This window comes from Leptinotarsa decemlineata, unplaced genomic scaffold, assembly GCF_025532065.1.
Source record: "Leptinotarsa decemlineata unplaced genomic scaffold, Ldec_3_MD MMD2_tig00001719_RagTag_RagTag, whole genome shotgun sequence".
NCBI lineage: Eukaryota > Metazoa > Arthropoda > Insecta > Coleoptera > Chrysomelidae > Leptinotarsa > Leptinotarsa decemlineata.
Genome location: NW_027412569.1, coordinates 9162732 through 9188224, shown reverse-complemented (window position 1 = coordinate 9188224; position 25493 = coordinate 9162732). Strand labels below are relative to the sequence as shown.

The 25493-nt window shown below is 35.0% G+C and overlaps 2 protein-coding genes across 5 annotated transcripts; one reads left to right on the top strand and one right to left on the bottom strand.

Moving 5' to 3' along the window:
* The first annotated feature begins 145 nt into the window (after positions 1-145).
* Positions 146-24177, top strand: Ppa (F-box and leucine rich repeat protein partner of paired). Its single transcript, XM_023170173.2, is given in 4 exon segments — positions 146-474; positions 477-735; positions 22386-22724; positions 22808-24177. Coding segments are annotated over 4 exon segments (1371 nt in total). The 5' UTR covers positions 146-261; the 3' UTR covers positions 23368-24177.
* Positions 9640-13632, bottom strand: LOC141482725 (uncharacterized). 4 transcript variants are annotated; one of them, XM_074176434.1, is made up of 6 exons: positions 12150-13632; positions 11583-11761; positions 11334-11440; positions 11023-11253; positions 10649-10963; positions 9640-9938 (listed from the first exon to the last, which is right to left on the bottom strand). In XM_074176434.1, the coding sequence occupies exons 2-5, from the start codon at positions 11749-11751 to the stop codon at positions 10892-10894; spliced, it is 579 nt and encodes a 192-aa protein (XP_074032535.1). In that variant the 5' UTR covers positions 11752-11761; positions 12150-13632; the 3' UTR covers positions 9640-9938; positions 10649-10891. The 4 variants fall into 4 exon arrangements, 3 of the variants coding, with proteins under 3 accessions (XP_074032535.1, XP_074032533.1, XP_074032534.1); XR_012465685.1 differs by lacking the exon at positions 9640-9938 and adding an exon at positions 9958-10462 and having other exon boundaries at positions 11583-11630; positions 12150-12203; XM_074176432.1 differs by lacking the exon at positions 9640-9938 and adding an exon at positions 9959-10462.
* Positions 24178-25493: the final 1316 nt, after the last annotated feature.

The window sequence follows — 25493 nt, the reverse complement described above, 5'->3', positions numbered from 1 at the left end:
TATTTCTCCCCACCACCCCAATCCCCACCCCTCAATCCATGGCGCTACCCTTTCCGACCCGCCCACCTCTCCACCCGATTAGGTGCCTCTTCTATCACGTGGTGCGCGCGCCAGCCAATCCTGCCCCGCAAGCGACAGTCTCTGCTCTGGCAACCAGCACGCCGCTCTCGATTAACCAGTATACTCCGAGTGTTCGTGAGAGAAACTTCGCTCAGTTACCATGGCGATCGTTACGTAGACGCTACGGTTAGTGTGATAGTGATGGAGGACCCCACGCAAGTGATGTTCACCGAGTTGCCGGTGCCGCTGCTGACGACGGCGGTGCTGTTCAGACAACACCAACGAACCAGGTACCAGCCGTACCATCTTCCGCACCACCCGACCAGCAGGTTCCATGTCCAGGACTTCATTTGGCAGAGGGAGCGCGTAGAGGAGCCCGTAGAAGAGCCCCCTGAGCCGGAACCGGAGCTCGGGGGAAGAACCACATCTCGTGTCTGTACCCCGAAATCTTGGCGATCATCTTCAGCAACCTCAGCGTGAGGGACAAGGGCAGGGCTGCTCAGGTGTGTACCTCCTGGAGGGAAGCAGCGTACAACAAGTCGGTGTGGCGGGGTGTGGAAGCCAAGTTGCACCTGCGGAGGGCGAACCCCGCGCTGTTTTCGTCGCTGGTGCGACGCGGGATCAAGAGGGTTCAGGTGCTGTCGATGAGGAGGTCGTTGAGGGACGTCATACAAGGTTGGGACGAGTTTTTACTTTGTTTTGAATGTTTTGTGGAAGTTTTTTTGAGTGAGGAAGGATGGGGAGGGGAATGTCCAGGTTTTCCGAATACTGAGTAGGTTGGGACACAATTTGTGGGAGGATTTGACACACGCAGTAACTACTACTCTGTTCTGTACGTTTAAAATCATAAACTCACTTATTTCACACCATATTTTGAAAGTAAAACTCGGTATTTCATCGAAACTATAGTTTCTATATTCATTCTGGAAAAAAATAACGAAAGCCCGTTTCAATCAAAAAGTTTAATTCATTTCAATCCCGCATCAAAGATGAAAATCTTTTTTGTTATTATAAAACGAAACAGTTTTTATCGACCTTTTTTTTTGGGTAATTGTTACCTTCCACAATCTAAAAAAATATAAAAATTATAATCTATACTCACACATACAAAACCCAACAACACTGAAGAAAAAACAAAAAATTGTATTTATAAAATACCTTGTTCTTGTGGTAAAAGTTACATTGGTGAAACCTCAAGACCATTGAAAGTGCGTGAGAATGAACATCGAGATTCTATAAAAAATAGACAATTGACAGGATCAAAATTATCACAACACATTTTATAATCAGACGGTGAACACCGGGTGGAATGGAATAGGACAAGAAAGATTACCAATGAGCCTCATTCTAAGAGACGTAAGCTAAAAGAATCAGCGTATATTCTCATGTCTGGAGAGAACTGTATCTCGAATAGCTCCTTAGAAATAGACCGTACTTGGCTAACCATCTTGAAGAAAACTTTGGATAGTGGCGAAATGGCAACAAACTGATATCGGAGAGTACCTTGTATTACATCGAATATTTCAGTTGTCAATCAACAACACTGACATAATTTCATATTTCAAAACTTCTTTGACATCTGTCGAAGAAGTAAAGAAATAAGCTCTCAAAAAAAGGAATAACTGTGTATATATTCGAATTTTTATCCATTTCTGAAGACGGAGGCAGATTTTGGCCTCCAAAACGTAAAAGATAAGTATAATTTCTTAATAATTTTTTTTGATAGGCAAAATTGTGAAATACAAGTTACTGATAAATAGAAGATTTTTCTTTGTGAAAAATACTTTGATTTTTACGCAGTAACTTATCGGGGTAAACTAAAAAGTTTGCCCTTCTACACTTGTATAAAGTTCTCCATTATAATTTTTATATTTTTTCAGATTGTGGAAGGTAACAATTACCCAAAAAAAAAAGGTCGATAAAAACTGATTTTTTCCTCCACAAAAAATGACTTTCGTTGAATAAAACGAAACGGTATTCAGTATTGCACTAGCTCCTAATTCTAGAAAAAAAAATCATCATGTTTTTTGCCAATTAAGTATTTCGTTCCTCAATGTAGAGAAGAAAAAGAAAAAAGAGTGAGACAAACGCAGTCAACTCAAAATTTTTGACAGGCGCTAACGTCAATTGAGTAATAGGACTCCCCCCTCCCAAAAGTGACAAACCGCTGACAGCTACTTTTTATGATAATCCGTGATTGCTTACTTTTTAAAGAAGTGGTTTAAAAGCGATTGTTTTGGTTGAAATTCCTGTTGATTGTATACCTTTTTTCATTTATTTTGAGGCATATGGTCTCTGAATTGGTACGATTATTGTACCGAAAATAAAAGTAACAATTGAACACATAAATATTACTATTTTGAGTGAAATCTTCATTAATCTATCATTGAAGAATGACAAAATATCTGGCAAGGTGCATTTGCATAACTATTTTTTTATATTGAGGCAGCAAATACTACTTAAAAATCAACCATGAAACTATCGATCCTTCACCCAATTGGCGTATTGGTAGGGAAAATCACGGGGGAAATCATTTCACTTCGAATTCAAAAACCTTCAAACCATTCCTAATTAGATTCCTATTTTAAAAAAATCACAATCAAGTTTCCTTCAATATTGGAAGAATTCTGAAAATATAGGTTATAAGAAGATATTTGGAAAAACACGTCATTACCATAGGAAATTTAAAGAAGACTTTCTTCCCGACTTTTAATATCAAAGATTTTCTTGAATAGAAATCGAAATAGTAATTTCACATTTAAACAGGCGACAGTACACAATTCAGTCTACAATGTAAAGAAATTAAAGAATAAGTTACTATGTTCAAGGAACAACTACTCTCCCTATGGCAATTTACTAAGAAATCACTGACTTTTCTGTCAGCTTTTCCGGTGTGGGTATACAAAAACTATGTTTCCTTCTTTTCTTTGGAAGTTTTCAATCCAATATACAAATAAATACCTGACGCTTTTATGGCGAAGCCTTTTATAGACTGAAACCAGAAAATAACGTCGATCCCCGCAGCTGAAATTTTTTATGATAGTAGAAAACATCTCTTTGAATATCAAAAAAAATCTATTCTCGTCAAATTTCTGTTTATTTTGCCAAATCGATTGATTGTTTCAATCGTTTTACAATGAAACAACAACAATGGCAGTCCAGAAGTACCTAAGTGTAAAAGGGACCATTTAATGACCCGAAACTTTCATATATGTGAATTCTAATTATAATCTGAAAGAGATGGATAAGGCGCTTATGTGATTGTTCCTTTTGTGTTTTCAATTGCATTACCGGGATTTATAGTATCCTCGATCCTACCTAGCATTTACAAATTAGGGTTTAATCACCCTGTACCTGTAGTTGCAATCTTCAGCCTAAAAATATTTCGTTCCAGAAAAGAGTGGATATTTCTCAATTGTTTAATTGTAGATAGGACCATTTTATCGAACTAGATAAGCAAGAACAAAATTCGTAGGTATTTGTTATTCTGTATATATTATAGTAATTTTTGACAAAAATGAGTCTTTTACCAAAAGACGAACTTCAAATTTAAAGTTAATGTTCAGCAACTTTATTTTTCCACTTATTCATAGATAGGTATGTTTCCGAAGATTTTACTAGACTGAAGGTTGAGCTATAGTTTTTAGATTATTTATTTCTTTTTCTTCGAATTATTTTTACCTGAACGGTGAAAATAGAGTTTGAAAGAGTTTTCCATAATCTTTCAAATCTTTAATAATTTACAATCTCGTTTACCAGGGTCAAATTATCAAAATCACTTAAAATTTTCACACTTGTTTTCAGGTCATAATTTCAAGATTACTTTGTACTTACTCCCAAATGTTTTACTCTTGATTTGATGAAGATATCACAGAAAAAATCATTTTGTTTAATCAGACTATCAGCCTCATTTCAGGCTCTTATTCTCTCTATCCATTTGAGATTATCGACGGTAAATTTGGTAAAAATCATCGATAAAAAACAGTAAATAAAAAATAGGTCTTAGTTGAAATTTAATTCTCAAAATATTTTCATCCCTCCCACACATAAAGAATGTTTACATAATTTTTTTTTGTGCCACGTGTGCATGAATTATAAATAATAAATAAAAATATTCAGTTTAATCGTGGAGCAAAAAAATTTTCAACAGGGTTAATAAACGAGACAAAAATGAGCTTAGATATCAATTATATTAAACATTAAAACATGAATATTCATTACTACACCAAAGGTTCCCAACAGTGCATTACAAGCAATAAAACATAATACAGTAAAACGAATAAAATAAAATACAGAATGAAAATGACCACAGAGTAAAAAATAACTGAAAAATGAAAAGAATAAAATGAAAATATGGAGAAAATTAGAAAATAAATTGAAAAAGATTTCAAACCAAGTTTGGTGATGCGCTGAAGATGATTGCAGATACTAACAATCGAAACGTCGTGAAGTAACTTTGTTTGAAATCATTTTTAATTTATTTTCAAATTTTTTGCTTATTTTATTTTAACTATTTTAACTTTTCAGTTATTTTTTACTCTGTCTTCATCTTTACTTTCTATTTTGATTATTTTATTCCTTTGATTATATTTTCTCTCACGTTTTATCTATTGTTTAATATTATTGATATTTTAGCTATTCATTTCAATTTCATTTGTTCTTTCATTGTTTCTTTCGAATCATAATAAAATCATATCAACCACTTCAAAACTTTCCTGCATTTTGTATTTTGAGTTCACCGGGCTAGCTTATTTGTTTCTTCGACAAATAGAAACAGCCATGTTTTAGTAAAAATACAAGCTAATTATGAAATGAAAATAGAAAGGGATATATTTCTGTCGGAGAGATTATCCTCTGTCCATCTAAGCAAAAGAGTGCTCCAAAACATTATCATGCATAGTGCACGCGATCTCCCAGACAAGGCTGCTTGTACAGAGTCGCACTAAGGAACGGCCGATTTTTTTATAATATGCTTTCTTCCTTCTTTAGGGAAGTTTCCCATATTTTTTGTATAAAGATGGAAAAGTGGACAGCCAAAATATTACTTTCATAAAAATAAAAATGTTGAAACCAAAGTGATTTTCCGAAATGTTTGAAATATGTTTATACTCACTAATACTGTAAAAGGAATAACGGACCAGTGTGACAAAACACTTATGAATTCCTTAACTTTCACATAAAAAAAGTATAAGGTACATAAATAACAAATGTAAAATTAATTAAACCTGCTTATAGCCCATGTGCTAAAATTGTAAATCTTCAGTAAATTTTTTGACTTTACGAGAAAAAAATCGCATATTGCAGAAATAATAATAAATCGTCCTAATTTCCTTTTCGTACATCAAATAGGCGAAGTTTAGCCTAAGCTTCCTGTTTGAATCTGTTTTTTCCTGCACTTGAGCTAAGTTTACAGTTAATAATAATAATGATAATAATATCGTCTTTATTATCTTCAAATGCATTTTCAAGCAAATTACTTATCTATTTATTTATATATTTATTCAACGCCAAATCCAATTTTCAAAAACATATTAACAAAGTTCGAGGAACTACAAGGAAAACTGTATATGAAAAATGTCAGGATTTCTCGTATTTTTTTCTTTGATATGAAAAGTTATTAGTTGAAGTACAATTTGACTGTTATATCAAGACAAAAGGCGAAGTTTAATTTGCATGATGACAAGTCATCATTCAATTGCTCTTCCACTTGACCTCAAAAATGTCGCCTAGCACGCAAACAAAAATTCTCAAAATACTATTGACTATTTGTAGAGTTTTAATAGGAAGGGTTGTTGAAAAGTAATGTTTTACAAAAACATTCTTATCAAAATACAAAAGTAGTAATCTGTAATAACGTGTTTATTTTATAATTTATCCTGGCTGTTGTAGAAAATTGATTTTCAAATAGTGATTAAACTGATATTCAGAAAAATGGAGCCAATTGATAAGGAATGAATTGTGCATTTTGAAGGATAAGTAGGTGAAAGATTTCTGAAAAAGGTATAGTAAACAACAAACAACAACTTCCTTTAATAATTTAGTTAGGGAGCTAACTAATTTCTTCACTCAATAATCATTTCTGATTATAGAATAGAATATAAATTTATTTATACTGAACAACAAACAGAATGGTTTCCACTTACATGATGTACAGTTTCATCGAAAGTTCCTTACTTACATATAGTATTCATTGAACACCATTGATACAGTTAAAATCTATATAAAATATTACAATATAAAACAGTAAATAATAAAATGGCCGTAGAAATATTCAGACACATTTGAGCATTCGGAGGATTTGTCCCTCTGTAATACTGAATATATCCAGTTCACAGTTCCTCGCCATTTTGTTAACTGTTTCGAGACAGAAGAGACAAATTGTTTGAGATACGAAATAGTCTTCTTCTTAGTCTTACGTCAGGTACAATAAACTCAATATTATGGAGAATTTCAGGTACTTTCAGTTTTCTGAGAATGTTAAAAACAAAAATTACTTCCGAGGACTCACGAAGGTCTTTCAAAGGTGGCATGTTAAATTCTTGTAATTGGCTAGAATATGATAAAAATAAAGGCCAAACATTGTGTTTTCTGAAAAAGAGTGTTCTTAATAATCGTTTCTGGACTTTTTCTATAGTTTCAGAACATAAAAAGATCTTTGGATTTTCCAAACGACATAACCATATTCCAGCTTAGAACGAACAATGGAGTTAAAGAGTAACAAACAAGTATCGTGATTGAATTCACGGCTAGATCTTGAAATAAATCTCATTTTTCTATAATATTCAGATATTAAGTATTCAATGTGCCCAGAGAAACTGAACACACCAGTAAAAATGATCCCGAGATCTTTCATCTCATTAATTCTCTGTAAATTGGTATTATTAATGAAATAGTCCTTGGTAGTGGGTGACTTCTTTCGTGTGAAACTCATTATTTTGCATTTAGCTTCGTTGAGAGATAGGTCAGATACTGAAAAGTAAGTAGATAGATTATTGAGATCATCTTGAATCATATCAGAATCGTTTTCGCTTTCAATTCTTGAGCTTGAGATCATCGGCATATACGAGAAATTGAGAATACCCGATATACTGAGAAATGTCATTAATAAATAACACGAAAAGGAGAGGTCCCAAAATCGAGCCCTGCGGAACTCCCGAAGTAGCTGTGAATTTGAAGGAAGATACGTTGTTAAACAGTACGAACTTTATTCTGTTGGATAGATAGCAGTGAAAGAAATCAAGTGAGTTGTTTGTGAAACCGAATGCTTTTAATTTCAGGATCAAAACATCGTGGTTAACTCTGTCGAATGCCTTGGCCAGGTCAGTGTATATAACATTTATTTGATAGCCATTTTTTATTCCATCCGTATAACAAAGTTACTAAATGCGCATACATTGGTAATGGTAGATTTATTACGAATAAAGCCGTGCTGTTGGTCGATTATTTCTGAGTCCACATGATTGTATACTCGATTATATATTACCCGTTCAAATATCTTCGACAAAGCTGGTAAGACTGTTATAGGTCTGTAGTTTCTTACATTGTTCTTATTCCCGTTTTTGTGTATGGGGGTAACCTTGCCAATTTTGAGAAAGCTTGGAAAATGATTTTCTTTCAGAGAAAGATTGAATATCAATGTCAGTGGTTGCTTTAACAAGTCACAGTAAACCTTGAAAAAGTAGTCTGGAATGTCATCGATTCCAATGGCTACTTTAGGTTTCAGTGTCTTAATAGTATTTTCAACCTCTTGTTCCTCAATACCATCAATTTCAATGATGTCTAGGTCGTACTTAGGAACTAGTGTGTCACAGCAACTCACGTTATGGCCGGAAGTATTCAATTTCTTTCTTATGATTTCGGTTGTAGAAATCTCATTGCTTTTGTAACAGTCATATATCGTTTTTTTTTAATGATTTTATCAGATGAACATCTGAAGGTTTAGGTAATCCCCTGTCATATCGCGTCTTAAGTTCATAAGGTTTGTTTTCGACTATTTTACGTACAGTTGAGAATTGAATTTCGGTCAAATCTGGTATTGCTTGTAATAGGTTTTTTCCTCGAAACGAAACTTGAGATGTAGATTCTTATATACAATGAAACATACTCTCTGTGTTTCAATATTCAAATGCATCCGAATCTTATTCACTGGTATCTCTTGTTCGCATTGTTTACCATCGCTATTGGAATCACTATACTGAAAAAAGTCTGCATTGTTATCACACTCGTTATTATTATTAGTACTTGTCCAAAGACGCCACATTTTAAACAGATAACAAACATTTCGAGTAATTATAACTGCACCAATATCGGATTTCAACATTCAAATCGCGATCAGTTCCTGAACTGAACACGACGGCGATAACCATCCCCAATTTCTATTCGTCACCGTAACATGACTTTAAATTAAATTTTATGACTCTTCAGCCAATCATAAAACTCGTTTAGTAAAAATTATCCAATACGAACCGTCATGTGGACTAGTTCGGCTTTCTGTGTATTCGTTTTTTTGGCCTTTGAGAGTACCATCACTTTAAATATGCACAATATCGTTTACTTCGACTATACATGCAAATGATATTTGTTTCTTACATCTGATGAATGAAGAATCGACCTAGGTATTACACTGTAAAAAATATTTTACACCATCTAACACCAGCTGACACCGACTGGTGTCCATATAGGTCCTCATTTTTTTAGTGACAAATAACACTGACATATTTTACACTACTGAAAAGATCACAGGGCACACCAACTATGGTGTTATTCACAACACATATTTTATTTTAAATTAATATTTCTTTTATTGATTTTGTGTTCACTCAGTGTTTTTTCAAATTTTTATGGTGAATATTACAAAAAATTTCGGTGTAAAATTCAACAATTTTTGGTGTGTATAAACTACAAAAAAGTTCCATTCAACATTTTTGTAGTGCGATAAAACTCAATTCTGGTGAAATGTTACAAAACAATGGTGTGAATCTACATTACATCTGGTGTGAATTTACATCAGCTGGTGATGTTTTTTTCATTTTATGGTAATATTTTTAATATTCAAGTGTTTTTTTTTTAAATTCAGCTTCAAAAATGTTATTCCTCACAGTGGTTTATAGCACTTTCTCAGTGTAAAAAAGCACTATTCTGGAGTGAATCACGTCTCTCTCTTTGAATATTTTGGGTGTATATTTGCACTAGATGGTATTATATCATATTCTTCTGGTGCAAAATTCATCTTTTTTATTTCGAATTCATACCAGCACCAGTGTTTCTGTAAAAATATTTGGTGTTATTCTCAACTTAATTTAATGTACTTGTGAAATACATTAAAATGATAAATATTAGAAAAACGCTGGTTGTGGTATGAATTCGAAAGAATTACTCAAGAAATTAAATTCGCCTGAAAAAGAAAAAAGAAAAACAAACATAAATCATGTATAAATTCCATTTATTATCATAAATATGTATCTGTGGGAAACATATTTTCCTCAAATAAAATAACGTTTTCATAGTTTACAAATAGGTCTTTAGAAAACCTAACTGAACATGATTTCAAATCAAAATATCAATAATTCAAACCTCTGACATTTTAGCTTCAGTATAGCTGAGTTGAATAAAACATTTTCAGTGTCTATGTTATAAAAGTAAACTTGAATAAATTTATATAAATTTTCCAAACTTGAGTCGTATTTCACTTGGAAAACAAAATGTACCTTCATCAAATAGTTAACAGAATCTTCGAATGTTGTGAACACATCTGGTAAAAGTTTCCCATCCAATGCAATTAGAAATTCTTCTAGTAAAAGTTTTGACTTGCCCTTTGCAATAATGTAAGGTTGAGTGTTTGAGGTTTTCTCAATTGTTTCCATTAACGGCAAGGAGATCTGAAATAAAATAAGTTCTATTTGAGAAAAATACAGTTGTATACATAGTTTTTATTATAATTGTATCACCTTGAATTGGCGTGATCAATTTCAATAATGTTATTGTAACTCTTAACATTAAGTATATTCAAAATAAATGAGATGGTGGGTGCTATTATCAACATATATTAAGTAAAATTATTTCTACGGGGAATTATTTTTATCGCTGATCCATCACAAAACTATCTACTCTCTCTGTACTATGAATTGGTTAGAAAATAAAAAAAAAATAATTTATCTGATGAAATATTAATACTTTTTCAAAAGCCTTCGTGGTTGGTGCAATATCCTTCTTTCGCTTGCCCTTGGGTGATGGTGGGAGCATTTTCAAGAGGGCAAAAAACGACTGTATAGTACGATTGAAACCGCAAACGACTTCTAGAGGTATTCTCAAATATTTTCAGAATTTTTTCTATAGCATCTAAATAGTTTGCCTTAAAACTGGCAATGTACGAGGGGAACATTAGCAGAAATTCTTGTTCAATCTGAAAATTGAAATATGAATTACTTGAAAATTTATTCAAAACATAAATTTTGCAAAAGAAAACAATTTTTTGTTAATTGAATTTGATTTGGGAATGAACAAGAAAGTTCTGGATGAAAGTACCGATAAACTAATCTAAACATGATTGTACTTATACAGTTTTTGTTAAAACCAAAAGTATACTTACCAAACCAACTGTTTCATGAAATTTTGGAAATATTTCCATTGCAGAACCTTTATTTATTAAACTTTTACAGTATTCAAATGTTTCAAAGAATAAACTTTTTATTTTGTTCGTCTCCGAGGATGGAATTGCTTTTAGAATATCTAAGTTTTCTTGGAGTTCTTCAGTAAGATTCATTTCCTCTGAAGTTATCGAAACATTCTGGTCATGAAGGTGTTTGACAGGAGGATTGTTTCTCTCTATTTCTTATATTCTATTTAGAGTTCTCAGCCGATTTGCAAGATACCCTCCATTTGTGCTAGGGTTGAAAAAAATTTCCTAAAATATTACATTTTCATTTTATATCTAGACACAAAAGTCATCAATTATGAACTCACGTAACCCCTCGTAGAACTTTCCAAATTTTTGTACATTGGGAAAATTTCAACTAGTTTTTTTGCGCACTCCATTTTTACGCTCTTGGGTACTGCACTCCCATATTTTTCATAAAACACATTTGCAACTATGTTTACTAACTGTATTCTGCTTCTGTCAGTCAACATTTTATTCTTCTGGTACTGGTCTATTATGTACTGCCCGCCACCACGAATAATTTGTGTCTGTAGATCCTACAAAATAATAATTATAACAATGATGTGAACACTGAGTTATGGCAAAGAAAGCCTAATTATACTTAGAAAGTACTTACATCTACATCTGAAATATTTTCCATTCTGGAGCTAATTGATAACGTAGATGTAGAGCTATTAGTTCCATCAAATATATCATTATCACATATTGCCTTTATAGTCGAATCTACAAAACCAAGACATCCGTATTTGTAATTCATTTTTTTATTTAAAAAGTCACAGTAAATTTTTGAAAATATCGAATTCAAACGAAATATCTAAATTATATTTTGTGGGAAAATATATTGGAACAAAAATGTATTATTCACCTGACAATATGTCCAAAGGAGCTAAGGTCTCGGAAATTGGATCAGAATCTAAAAATATTCTCAAATAAGGTTCTTCTTTAGATTTACAGAAAAATTTCAATACATCGTCATCAATTTCAGTGAAGTCTTTATCTTTCATTAAAATTTTTATTTCACTTTGAATACCCATCTTTTTTTTACTGAAACAAAGACAAAAACTTGCAGAAAACTGCCATAATATAAAAATAAAATATAGTTGGTGTACTCTAGTAAATGATAGTGTATTTTCTGAATCGGCATTTTGCTTTCCTACACCAGGGGGTGTTAAACCACGCCTAGGAGTGTTGGTTGACACTGAATCGGATTTTATGCAGGTACAAACTGGTTGTTAGTCAAACATTTTTCATTTTAGGCAAAATATTAACGGAATATTAACGGAAAAATTTGAAATTAGGCACATGTTCTTTGAAATCACCTACAAAACCTAGAAGTTGACTCGAGTACATCTTTGAAATCAATATTATACCAACCATAATTCGCTGAGAGAGTAGACTTAAGCATGTAAAATATAATTTAAGAAACACTTACTTGCAGATTTGATTTCTTCTGGAACCAAATCGATAACTATCCACTTTTCAACCCCCTAAAATTGATTTTAATGCACTTCATTGTTCGAATTTCCACCAGAGGAACAATTATTGCCACAGAAACTGAATACCTACCTAATGCAATGCACCACTGCGATGTAAAACACGACTACCGACTGAATGTGTTGTAGGATAAATTTTATAGGAATTGATAGCGTTTTCTATATACACTACTGAAATGTCTTCCAGAAGTTTTAAGTTTCAAGATGTCTGATAGCCAGTATCCTACTTCACTATACACAATAACGCCAACCAAGCACAGACAATATTTGGTTTGCAATAGCGAATTTTTTACAAACAGACGTCCGAGTGTAGAATTTAGTATAACTCTGTGAAGTCCACGGCTGTCTGACTGATTTGATACGATCCTAACAGTGCCGCTATTACAGTGTTGCCAGTAAAATAGGAAAATAATAAGACCTCAGTCAAACAAAGTTCAATAAATGTTTTGGTACCTATATAAATTAAGTGTTTGTTCACTTTGTATTCCAGCCTCAGAAAAATTAATTGAATGATAATTTCTTCTATCAAATAGTAATTCCACAGAAATCCTGAAGGTTTCAAATTCAGGAAACATTTTTCTCAAAGGAAACATGTGAACTGTTCGATAGATACCACTTGGTAATTTTATAACCTGAGCCAAAACTTTTTCCTAGTGTCCATGATGATGATGATGTCCATGATGAAACCTGTGATGGATCGAAACACCTCTGTCTGATATTGGATTATGGATGGAATGCTTCGTTGCTTATTAATTTTATAAATCTATGGTTGACTGGAAGAGCAAAAAATTGTTCTATGAACAAGATTTTTGAACTTAGTCATAGTATTGATTGGTTTATATAATAAGGGTTCACATATTTTTTATTTGTTTTATAGCCATCAATTCAAGAAAAACATAATTTACATAATTTTTTTAATACCGAAAAGGTTGTGCCGGTGGGATCCTTTCCACGAAGCTCCGACCCATTCGGAGCGCCGGAAAATGACCACTTCGCACAGCTTGGGGTAAGTGATCACTGGATCCGAAAATCATGTGCCCTCAGCCAAGAATGACAGCCTTCTGCATTTGTCCAGTCAAGATTTCTGCCGTATTGCGGCAAGCAGATATGATCTTAAGATTTGAGATTAGGGAGGGCATCGTTCCACCAAGAAGACTCCAATAATCAGAACAATAATTTTAACGGAGTGATCTGGGTAGAGTCCGTGAAGTACGAAGAGTAAATTTCGATATTTCACGACTCGACTAATATCGTTTCACTTTGATGGTCGAGAAGAATTACATCAAGCTTATTTGCTTGTGTCAGCGTGAGGGGGTAAAGATGGATAGTTCAATGAATTCGGCACTTCTCATTTCCCAAAACGAATTCAATATACCCTGGAGCACTCGACCTGAGAGAAGCAAAGGTCAGGTGCTTCGGTTAGCCAAGGTCTTCAATTTTGTTAAGGAAGACACCATGCATTGGCCTGTGTAGCTCTGTGGCCTCAACTCCATAGAGCTATTTGAAAAATATTGGCCAAATAAGGTATGGCACCGCTGTCAGTCAATAAATAATAAACCAAATGAGTGAATTGAAGTACCACTCTGTGCCACTAGTAGGTACCTAATGGATGAAATGCACACAATTTTTGCATCATATTTTGAGAGATATTAATTACTCTCCAACTGCCCACTAATTAATTTGATCAGATTTTTTTCCCAAACTAAATGTAACACATATATAAAGTCCTTATAAAAATAACACCTAGAAATGTTTATTTCTGCAAAAATATGGTGTTTCTTACAAATTAACATTTTAGTGATCAAGATTATGTCACATTCGCGTATGATATTTACTCCTAATTGTCATAATATAATAAAATTAGTGTAACTTAATGACTTTGGTGTACTTTTTGATACCACGTTTAAGGTAACACTAAAATATGTGAAAGTTTGTGAATGTTTCTTTCACAAACTGTACAAAACACCGCTATTGGATTAATCACTACATAATGGAACACAAGTTACACCATATTATCATCATCTTGATAAATATGGCAGATCTATAATATTTTGGTGTTATATTCAATCGGAGTTAATTGTGAAAACTCGTTTATTAAAATTACACTCAAATATTTTTTACTGTGTAGTTTTCTGTAGAGAGTCGGAGGAATTTTGAATTTCCTCATTTTACACAGTAATAAACAAAAATTATACTGTCTACGGTTAGACATTGTCTACCATTTCAATTCAAAATATAAATCGACAACAGAAATTTTGTACTTTCTGAATGCGATTATGCTCAAATTTTGTAGGTTTCCATGGACAACATCTCCATAACTAAATCCCGTATTGATCGATTCAAGCAATGTCTATTGTAGGATTTCGTGAGTAAATGACTAAGATGGGGAATGAATTTCAAATCAGAATCGAGCATGTATTTGCCACTACGAATATTTCATTGGATATTTCTTTTATATTCAAGCTACAGAACTACACTGCCTGACTGGGTAATAATTACAGGAAGTGAGTTGAACTGTTGGCGGATTAGATATACGGCATATGACCCTCGAACTGACCTCTAGAAAAGATATCAAGTCAAGTCAGTGATAGTGTGAAAAGTTGAAACTGCTTGAATCTTGACTAAAATGCCCTGGAAATTACTCATAAGGTATGTAGTAAGTCGTGAGAGTGAATAAATGTAATGAGGATTTTTATAAAATAATAATATAAAAAAACTTTGAAGAAAATATTGCAGTATTTATGAAATGATTCCAAGACTTCACAGAGATAAGCAAACTATGTCCATTTCTTAGATCGCCATTTGAAATTGATGTAGCGGCAGAATCGACAGATGTGTCTGCAAAGTTGTGGGGTTATAAAACCAGCCAAACCAAACCAAAGCCATCACTTCAAATAGAGATAATTGATTTGCATGAAGATGTCTTTGCAAATGTCTAAAACGGTATTCACTGAGGAATTTTAGACCAACACACAACGTGTGTTGTATTCGTGGAACTCATTATTTATGAAAAACAAATCCCTGTACAGGTCAGGCCCCAGAGGCCTGTACAGGTCAGAATTTCAAGTCTCTTGAAGAGTTCTCGACAAGAATAGTCTTTTTCTACACCAGCAATGCACCTAATGATTTTTTTTTGTGATAAGAGGACGTCCCCATAGGCAAATACCATACCTCAGTCGACTTTCCACTTGTGCGTATTATAAGTTTATTAATTGTTGCTGTGTCAAAACAACTTTGAGATTTCTGAATATATAGTGGAGAGATGAGATCTAAAATTGAGTCAACGAATAGTCCTAAGAATTTACAGCTGTTATTTATAGGCAGAGTTGTATTATTTAAAATTATATCTACATCTACCAATTCCTTCTGATGACTATGGAATTTCACAAGGTTAGTTTTGTCTGCATTGAAATAAAGAGTGATTTGATTGAACCAAGAAGTTAGTTGGCATAGAGCAGTTTCACAGGTATAAAATAAAAAGAACTGGGCCCAAAATTGATCCTATATTAATATCGGTATTGGCAGATGTACCATTACAAATTATATTATTTTGATGATGTTTCACAGTCACATACTAAGAACGACATCTATTAAATGATTCAAATATCGCCAAAGTGCGCAAATGGTGCTAGACGGTCGGGAAATCAAAGTGAGAGGGAGCAGAGGTTATCAACATGTCAAAGGAATGTGTTTGTCACACATTAAATCAATATTTAGGCATAAGAAAGCTGTTGGCGAAGTTGAGGCGTAGTTTAGACGCAATAAATCCGAGTTTTGGCGCCAATTATTTACTGTGGATGAAACTTACACTATATACACCCAAACCTGTTTTTTGGGATAGTCATGGAGTTATTCTATTTGATTATCTTCAAAACTGAAAAACCGTCAAAGGAGCATACTACGCATAATTATTTGACAATCTGAAGGGAGCACTTGGGGAAAACCGTTACATTTGCAGAGAAAAAATCCTGTCTCACACCTCAGTGGTTGCCATGGCGAAAATCCACGAATTACGGTTCGAACTGCTCGACCATCCGCCTTACTCACCAAATCTAGCCCCAAGTGACTTTTTGTTCCCTCATCTAAAAATTGCGATTTTCGTCAAATGAAGAGGCAAACAAATTCGTTAACAATTATTTTGCAGAGAAAACGCGGAGAACTATTTGGGCGGGTTACAGAGATGGGAGCGTCGCTGGAAGAAGTGTGTAAAGTTTAAAAGAAGCTATTTTGAAAAATTTTAAAAAAACTGAAAAAATGGCATGTTTTTTTGTTAGGTCGAAAACATTTATCACCCTCGTACCTGTTTGAACTAATTAATTTTAAAATTAACAATGTAATTTTTACCAAATGTATCTAGTTGAAACAGAAAGTGTACACTTTCTTTGTCATTCCTAAAATGTCATCACATCGTCCTCAATCTAACACAAACATCTCTGCCGAAAGTTGTAGCAAACGTCGAAGTAAATATTTTTAACACACAGGAATACGTAGACGAAACAAGTGAAATTAGAGAGCTTGTTGTCACGTAACGAGCTAAATCTGAATAAAGACAAATCCCAGACGATTCTAATCTCTTTATAATTATTATAATTAGTGGAGTACTTACGAAATTATCGAATAGTCGCTGGGTAACCCAGATGATTACCTAATATTGACCAACGTTATAGTTACAAAGCAAAAAGTCTCTCCAATACTTATGAGAGTAAGGAGGTTGCCAAGGCTTTGTTCTAATCCAGGGGTCTCCAAACTACGGCCCGCGGGCCAAATCCGGCCCGCGACAGCCAATGATTTACTGTCATCAATCTGGCCCGCGACAGCCAATGATTACCTAATTGTTGTTACTATTGCTGTGATAAGTTGAAGAAGAAAACACAGAATGATAATTACTCGGTTTTATTTACTTACAAGGTAAAACTTAACGACAGAAATGATGACAAAGAAAACTAAACTTAAGTATCTAAGTTTGAGCATATTAATAACTAACAAATAATTGAAATGAATCACAGTAAAACAAAAACACTAATGAGATTTATGTAATTGTGATTTTCCACCGACAATACTTTTTAGTTGTGGATCAATTTTACTTGTACCAATTATCAAAAGAGATTTAAGATGCTCATCGGTTAATTGAGATCTGTAAACATTCTTTGTGTACTTCATCTTGGAAAACGTTTTCTCACACAAGTAAGTAGTACCAAAAACAGAAAACAACCCACGAGCAAATGTATGCAAATTGACGGGAAATTCAGTCTCTGTAGTGTGGCTGAATATTTCACATGTTTCAAAATGTGTGAAACATTTTTTACGTAATTGCGATTGAAATAGTATTATTTTCTGCCTGAAGAATTTGATATTGGTGTATAAATCAGGGACAAGCTGATTTTCTCCTTGCAATCTCAAATTCAGTTCGTTCATATGATTTGTCAAATCGACATAGAAGGCTAACTTCCACATCCATTCACTATTTTCTAAATCGACAAAAGGGCGCTGCTTCTCATTCAAAAAAATTTCGATCTCTGCTCGAAGTTCAAAAAAGCACTTAAGGACTTTTCCGCAACTAAGCCAGCGTACGGCAATATGATATGGTAAATTATTTTCTCCAATCTGTTGAATAAACTCGCGGAATTGTCGGTGACTCAGCCCAGTGGATCTGATGAAGTTAACAACTGATATGACTGGTTTTAGAACTTCAGACATATCCAAACATTTTCCGCACAAGGACTGTTGATGAACGATACAATGTAAGACTGATGGTTTTGAACCACCATCATTTTCTACAGCCTTTGACACAAGTGCAACCACTCCTTTATTTTTACCATACATATTTTTGCCTCCATCAGTTGTTATAGATTTCAAATTTCTCCATCGAAGGATCTTTTTGTTAATGGCATTTTCAACTCCCTTAAAAATATCTGCCCCAGTTGTCGTGCCGTGAATACTATCAATATCAAGAAGTTCTTCATACACTTCATAGCTTTTATCTACTCCGCGAATAAAAATCAACATCTGAGCAGTATCTGACACATCCGTTGACTCATCCAATGCTAGAGAAAACCACTCATGATGTCCATTTTTGTCAGACAGTTGAAATATATTTTCTGCGATGTCTTGCACCCCCCGAGCTACGGTGTTTGCTGACAAACTGATACTTTTAAATAAATTTACCTTTTCGGGGCATATTTCTTCGGCTACTGCAATCAAGCATTCTTTTAGCATTTCTCCATCGGTGAACGGTTTGCCACGTTTTCCGATTTCAAGAGCCACACGAAAGCTGGCGCGAGTTGCATTCTCTTGTTCAGTATTCGCTTTGGTAAACAAAGATTGCTGCGTTCGAGTCCGCGTTTCAAAGCTTCAAATTTTTCCTTCCGCAAACTTCCTGTATACTTGGAGTAACTTTGAAGATGTTTCGATTCATATTGTCGTTTAATGTTATAGTCTTTGAGAACAGCTATGGTTTCATTACAAATTAAACATAGCGCCTTATTACTGGACTCAATCACAAAATACTAAGAGTTCCATTTTTCTTGGAACATTCTGTATTCTCTGTCGATTTTTCGCTTCTTTTCCATACTAACAAATCACACATATAAACATTAAGTCAAATGAAAATACTGTTATTGACTGGTGTTACTCTATTTCACAATAGACAGTTTCGCTTCCTTCGCCTTTCCTACGCAGACTAACTCGCAGTTGCGCCGCTAGTCTTTTTATATGCAATTATTACTGCCATCTCGAGGTGATCGGAATACACTAGCTAGAACCAGAACTTTCTCGAACTAACGCGGTAATTCCAAATATTTAATTACGCATAATGCCACCTAGCGAGTAGCTGAAAAATATAGTAAATAGTACCACTACTCGCCACTAGATGTCGTTAAGTGTCACAATACACAATATTAATTGAAATGTAGAAACCGTAAGTTTGCTTAGGTCACGCACTTTGCGACTATCCTAGTCTAGAAATATAGTTAAAGGCAAAAATTGGCCCTTGGAACAAACTGAAAAAATCATTATGGCCCGAAGGCTTCAAAGTTTAGAGACCTCTATTCTAGTCCACTGGCTTGTATTGAACCCAAAAAACAGTAAGAAGAGGCGACTCCTCCACAAAGAATATGCTTCAAAAATATGACAAATATGCTTCACAAAACATTTTGACCACCCCGTATAATTTCCCAACGACTCTCTTGTGACATTCCTCTCGAAAAATAAACAATTCTTCATTTACTGGTTTCCTTTCGGGACAGCAAAGTGACGAATGAAAAGTTTAAGAAGGCCTCAGCAAATAACCACATGGTTCTTTGTTTATCAGGGTTGCCGATGTGTAATTATTGTCTGTAGTGTTTGTTGGGGATTTGTGTCAGGATTCGAAACAATGTTTTTACTATTTGATAAGTATTCATTATCATTTTATTATTATACAGGGTGATTTTTTTGTGTTCAGGTCACAACAAGGTTGATCTTGATCCATAAGTTATTGATTGTGTTTTCAATTTTTCACAAATGATTATTTATATGAATCAATTCTTCAAACGAACAATTTATACGGTAGTTTCCCAACAGCACATGAATCTCTAAAATGAACAATACAAACGTATGATAACTGACAGTAATGACACAGGCACACAATAGCCAACCCAGAAAAAATAAATATGCTCTAAACAAAATCTTTTTTGATGTGGATACAATGAAAACAACTTTCAAACAACAAATAACACTCAAAAAATGTAGTACAACTGAAACTAATGACAAATTGAAGAGAGTAGCCAACACAGAAAAAAATACATATGCTCCAAATGAAATCCTAACCCAACATTAAGGTGAGGACTCCGAAAGTGGAGATTTCACATATTTGTTTACTAGTGATTTTGATGAATCTGGATTGGCAACCCTGCCGACTATATCCGAGGCGACTGTTTTCTGTCTTCCATCTTTGACGTGGCCAACAGCTGTTCGATGGCCGTTCTCAGACACTAGGTGTGTGATGTGCATATGTTCTGGTCTTGGCTAAAGCTTTTTTTTGTCAGGCCCTACGGGAGGCAGCTGGTAATTCGATATTTTATCGAGAAACCTTGGTGCTAGGTGTTGCTTCAGTTATTATTCAGATTGTACCCTGATAAATTTAATTAAACTTTAAGGAACTCAGCGGGAGTCTGGACGATTTTTAATGATAATAATAATAATAAATTGCTTCATTCCTCACACATTCATTTAGGGAATCCTAGAGAAGTTAAGGAATTCGTAATAATTCCTGAACTACATGGCTTCATCGCAAGAAATCTACTATCCTTTCCTCAATTGCACTTTTTCAGTCCTATCGATCAGTCAAATCTACCGAATATAGTGCTTCTTCCACAAGGGTCAACTCTGGAACCGCTGCTCTTCAATATCTTCATTAGCGATATTGCAGATGTTATAGATGTATATTTCCTTTTGTATGCTGATGATCTAAAACTATACTGCCTCGTTGAGAACATAGATGATTGTGTGAACCTCTTAGCAAACTTAGGACGAGGCAAACTTAGATAAATGTAAGGTCATGTCCTACAGTTTAAAAACGAACATCTTGATCTTTGATTATTCAATAGAAAACGTTTTCCTAGAGAGACCAGAAACATATACTGATCTTGGCGTCACATTTGACACTGCACTATCATTTATTAGGCATATCGATAATGTTGTAACCTCCTCCTGTCGTTTGTACGGATTAATTGCACGTAACAGTCGTGATTTCAAACAAACTTCGACCTCAAAAACTCTATTCTATGCTTTCATTAGATCAAAGTTAGAATACGCGTCAGTTATGTGGAGCCTCTTTTATCAATATCATATAGATAGAATAGAAGCAATCCAACGCCGATTTTTAAAACTGCTAAGCCTAAAAACTGATGGTATTAATCCTCCAATAGGAACAACCCACTCTGAATTGCTACAAAAGCATAACTTTTTCAGTCTCGAAAAAAGGCGTGAATATTATAGTGTTGTACTAACCTATAAAATTATCAAAAGCATAGTTGACTGCCCAACATTACTGGAAAAGTTTAATATTTGCATTCCTAGAATGTGTTCCAGACACCCGAGTACTTTCTATATGAAAACATCTCGCACAAATGTTCTGGAGAATTCTCTGTTAGCGATAATTCAGATATATTTAGTTGCAAATTGTCAGATATAAAATCCCACTTCCTAAAATAATTGTGTTGTCACCTATTATAAATATAGAATGTGTAGTTTTTATAGTCACCTGTTTTGTGATGTATTCATTATACTCTGTTATTTCCTGCTCTGTAATTGGGCTATGTTCTGTAGAGTATTGTATTACAAATAAATAAGTAAATAAAAATTATATAACTTATTTTTTCCTCAGCCTTGTCGTTTTAGCAATGCACTCGTAGTTCAGCATAGCACCACTGATGAGATGTATCTCTGGTGAGAAATACTCACAGTATTCTTCAGGGTTCAGGTCATCTTCTGTTTTTGATCTACCGTCTGTTACCGTAGAATTTCTATAAAAAACTGGCATGGGGTTGTTTTGATTCTGAATGGATAATACAGTTCATACAGTAGTTCGAAAAATGTTCTAAACTCTACATTTGTTCTTCAAATGAGGGTCATGAGACCCTAAAGTTGAACCAAGGAATGTTTGCAAACCATTGTTTATTATGCAAAATATTTTGCCACTGATTTGCATTTGTATTTTGTGAAATATCTGTATAATCCATAAAATGAGTCAATTATATACAATGCCTAAAACATATACCCTGTCATATGCATTTTAAAATAAAGCTCGATGTATTCTTCGATCTGTTTAAACTGTTTAATTTTAAATGCACTTTCCTCTGCTTCATTCATCACGTAAAATGAATAAATAATACATATTTCTATCAATAATTGTCTTCGTCAATATTAGTTACTTTTAGTTTCTTTATATAATTCAGTTGATAAAATAATATTATTAATCATATGAATCCATAGCATGAGTATCAACAATTATGACGGAAATTACCAAAATTTATTTCAAAATGTATTTTTCCCTGTACCTTGATAAGAGGTTCTATGTATGGAACACTACAAGGAACAGTTATAAGCCCTGTTACTTTCCATCGTGTATTCCCTAGTTGTACAGGAGAACCATAACCAGCTGGACCCCTTTCTGAAACATCTCTCTTTTGTTTCAGGCATCCCCAACTTAGTCTCACTCAACCTAAGCGGCTGCTTCAATGTAACAGACACCAACATCTCCCAAGCGTTCATACACGAATTCCCCTCTCTGACAGAGCTGGATCTCTCTCTTTGCAAGCAAGTCTCGGACAACTCACTCAGCAGGATAGCCCAGTTTCTGAAGAACCTGGAAGTGTTGGAGCTGGGAGGTTGCTGCAGAGTAACCAACACAGGCCTCGTGTTGATCGCTTGGGGGCTCAAGAAGCTCAAAAGGCTGAACCTGAGATCGTGCTGGAACATTAGTGATCAGGGTATCAGTCACTTAGCGCTGGGGAATCAGCCGATAGAGTATTTAGGTAAGTGTCTGATGGTTCTTTGAATAACTTTCTGGATACCACTCATTCAAACGGAACTAACCCAATCTTTCTCCTTGTTGCAGGTCTGCAGGACTGTCAAAGGCTCTCCGATGAAGCCCTCAGGCACGCAACTGGCCTGCCGTCCCTCAAATCCATTAACCTGAGCTTCTGCATCAGCATAACGGACAGCGGACTGAAACACCTCGCTAAGATGCCGAACCTGCGCGAGCTGAACCTGAGGTCGTGCGACAACATTTCCGACATCGGCATGGCCTACCTAGCAGAAGGCGGTTCCAGGATAAGCTCTCTGGACGTCTCCTTCTGCGACAAGATCGGCGACCAGGCTCTGGTGCACATCTCCCAAGGACTGTTCAACCTGCGCAGCCTGAGCCTGAGTGCGTGCCAAATATCGGACGAGGGGTTAGTGAAAATCGCGGATACGTTGCATGATTTGGAGACTCTCAATATCGGTCAATGCAGCAATATCTCGGACAAGTCGCTGATAGTTCTGTCGGAATCGCTAAGTAGACTGAAGTGTATCGATTTGTACGGGTGCACGAGGACCACTACGGTGGGACGAGAGAAGATCAAGAAACTTCCCCAGCTCGAGACCCTGAATCGGGGCTTGTGGCACGTCAGGTGAAACGAGGGATTGTAGATAGAGTTTTTTATGAAATGTGTGTCGGTTGGAAGTTGCATTTCTCGCTCGCTTTACTCCAGAAAGGTGAGGGTAGGCCTTAGCGCTGCACCCAGGAGGAAGTCTCATGTACGCACTGCGCCAAAAATAAAAATGCGTGGTAATATGTAGAAATGAATGCTTTAGTTGAGAATGCAATGAGTGGTGTTTTGAGAGATATACGGAGTTGACATTTTGGCTAGAGATTGTGCAAAGCAAGGTGCAAATCATCTCAAAAGTAACGGCAATTACACCTTTAAAGACCAAAACTTATAATATTTGATTCGGTATTTATGTTTATGAGTATTTTAAAATATATCTCTTCAAATTCTGAAAGAAGTCATTAACTCTACTCATTTGTATCAGTTGTATTTCTCTATCTAAGAAAAATTAAAAAAGGGGATTTTGAAAACATTCAGTATAGTTACTGCACTAACGTCAAACTGTAAAAAAATTAAAATAACATAGTTAGGTTAGGTTAAAAGTGACTGGGTCTATTCGCCCCTCCACCGCAACTCGCGAGGGTTTATTGTGGCTCATATCTATTCCCACTCGACCAAATAAACCCAGCTTCTTAACGAAGCCTATTCGTTCATATGGTTAATGATCTTCCAGGTCAGATAGTGACAGTGCGGCTATGTCAAACTCTAAAAACCTGATTCTGTCTGCAGCGGGGCAGACACAAAGTGTGTGCTCTGCATATGCTGCAGAGTCTCTGCATATGATGGTTCAGACGATAGTAATCTGTGAAGAAGCCTGTTAGACATCGTAGTTTACCCCTACTGTAATCCAACAACTGGTTTCAACCTTCGAAAGGGTGAATGTACGCCTTGAAGTGAGCCAATCATGGAAGAGTTCACCAGAAGTCCATAAATCTTGTTGCCATCCATATGTTCAATGTTCAAAGCCTAAAGCGATGCCAATGACAGGTTCTGGTCCAATAAAGCAGCTTGCAGGACCTTCCTTTGAAAGGGAGTCGGCAGCCTCATTGTCTTCCAGGCAAGTATGGCCAGGAATCCAGACAAGAGACAATTTGTTAAGTCTTTCAACGCCGCTTGGCTGCCCGAGAATATTTTTACTGACTTGTGTATGCGGTTGGATTACCAATCTCTCCGAACATAATTCAGTAGCATAGATTTCCACTTGAAATACAGTCGCATAGGTCCCTAGGCAGGTTGATATCTCTGTCCTGGGTCTGCGACTGAAAACACCAGCACCAGAACTGGAAGGTGTTTTTGATCCATTTGTGAAACAACAACTATCTGCTCTTTATATTTCCTTTTCCCGAAGAATCCAGTCCTCTCTTCTTGGGAACCAGATTTAGAAGGATCTAGTTCTAGGGAACCAGATCTAGAAGGATATCCATGGCCGCTGACAGTGTGGTACTGATGGCACCACAGATAGCTAGACAAACCTGTCTCTGTGACATACCATAGTAATCAATCAAAATTCCTTGCCACTGAAATTGAGAACTAGACAGCCAAAAATCTAATTTATCAAAAATTATAAACGAACAAAATCCGAAAAAGGTGAATCCTCTGTTAATTTCTGTTGCCGCTTGAGCCGTCATTTTAAATGTGGCGGGCTTCACAAAATGGCGGTTTATCGGTTCCAGAGTATAAATTGATGGCTAAATTATACTTTATGGGATACCTACTCACGGATTTTCGCGATTTTTTCAGGGATGGTAGGAATCCAGAACACTTTTATTTTTTGTCAGACTCAATTAGTTTTCGAGATATAGTCTGTCAAAGTTTCTATGACGTCATATTTTACCTTCTTTTAAAAGCAATAAACGATTGCAATTCACATATTTTTTTATTTAACACAACTTTTTCCATATCATCGCACCTTTTCCTATCCCTTTTTAATCACTTATTGCCGAGCTTCCTGAAATTAGAATGAAAATCCATAATTTGTCAGGTGCACCAAAATCACTTTTTATAAATTGCATTAAGTTTCACTATTGAAAGAAACTACGTTCCCTTTTATAATTCGGAGGTCAGGTTAGATGTTGAAGAAAGATAGTTTTTACAAAAGTAAATATTCGAAAATACATTCCTTTTAGAATTTAGAGGTCAGGTTAGATATTG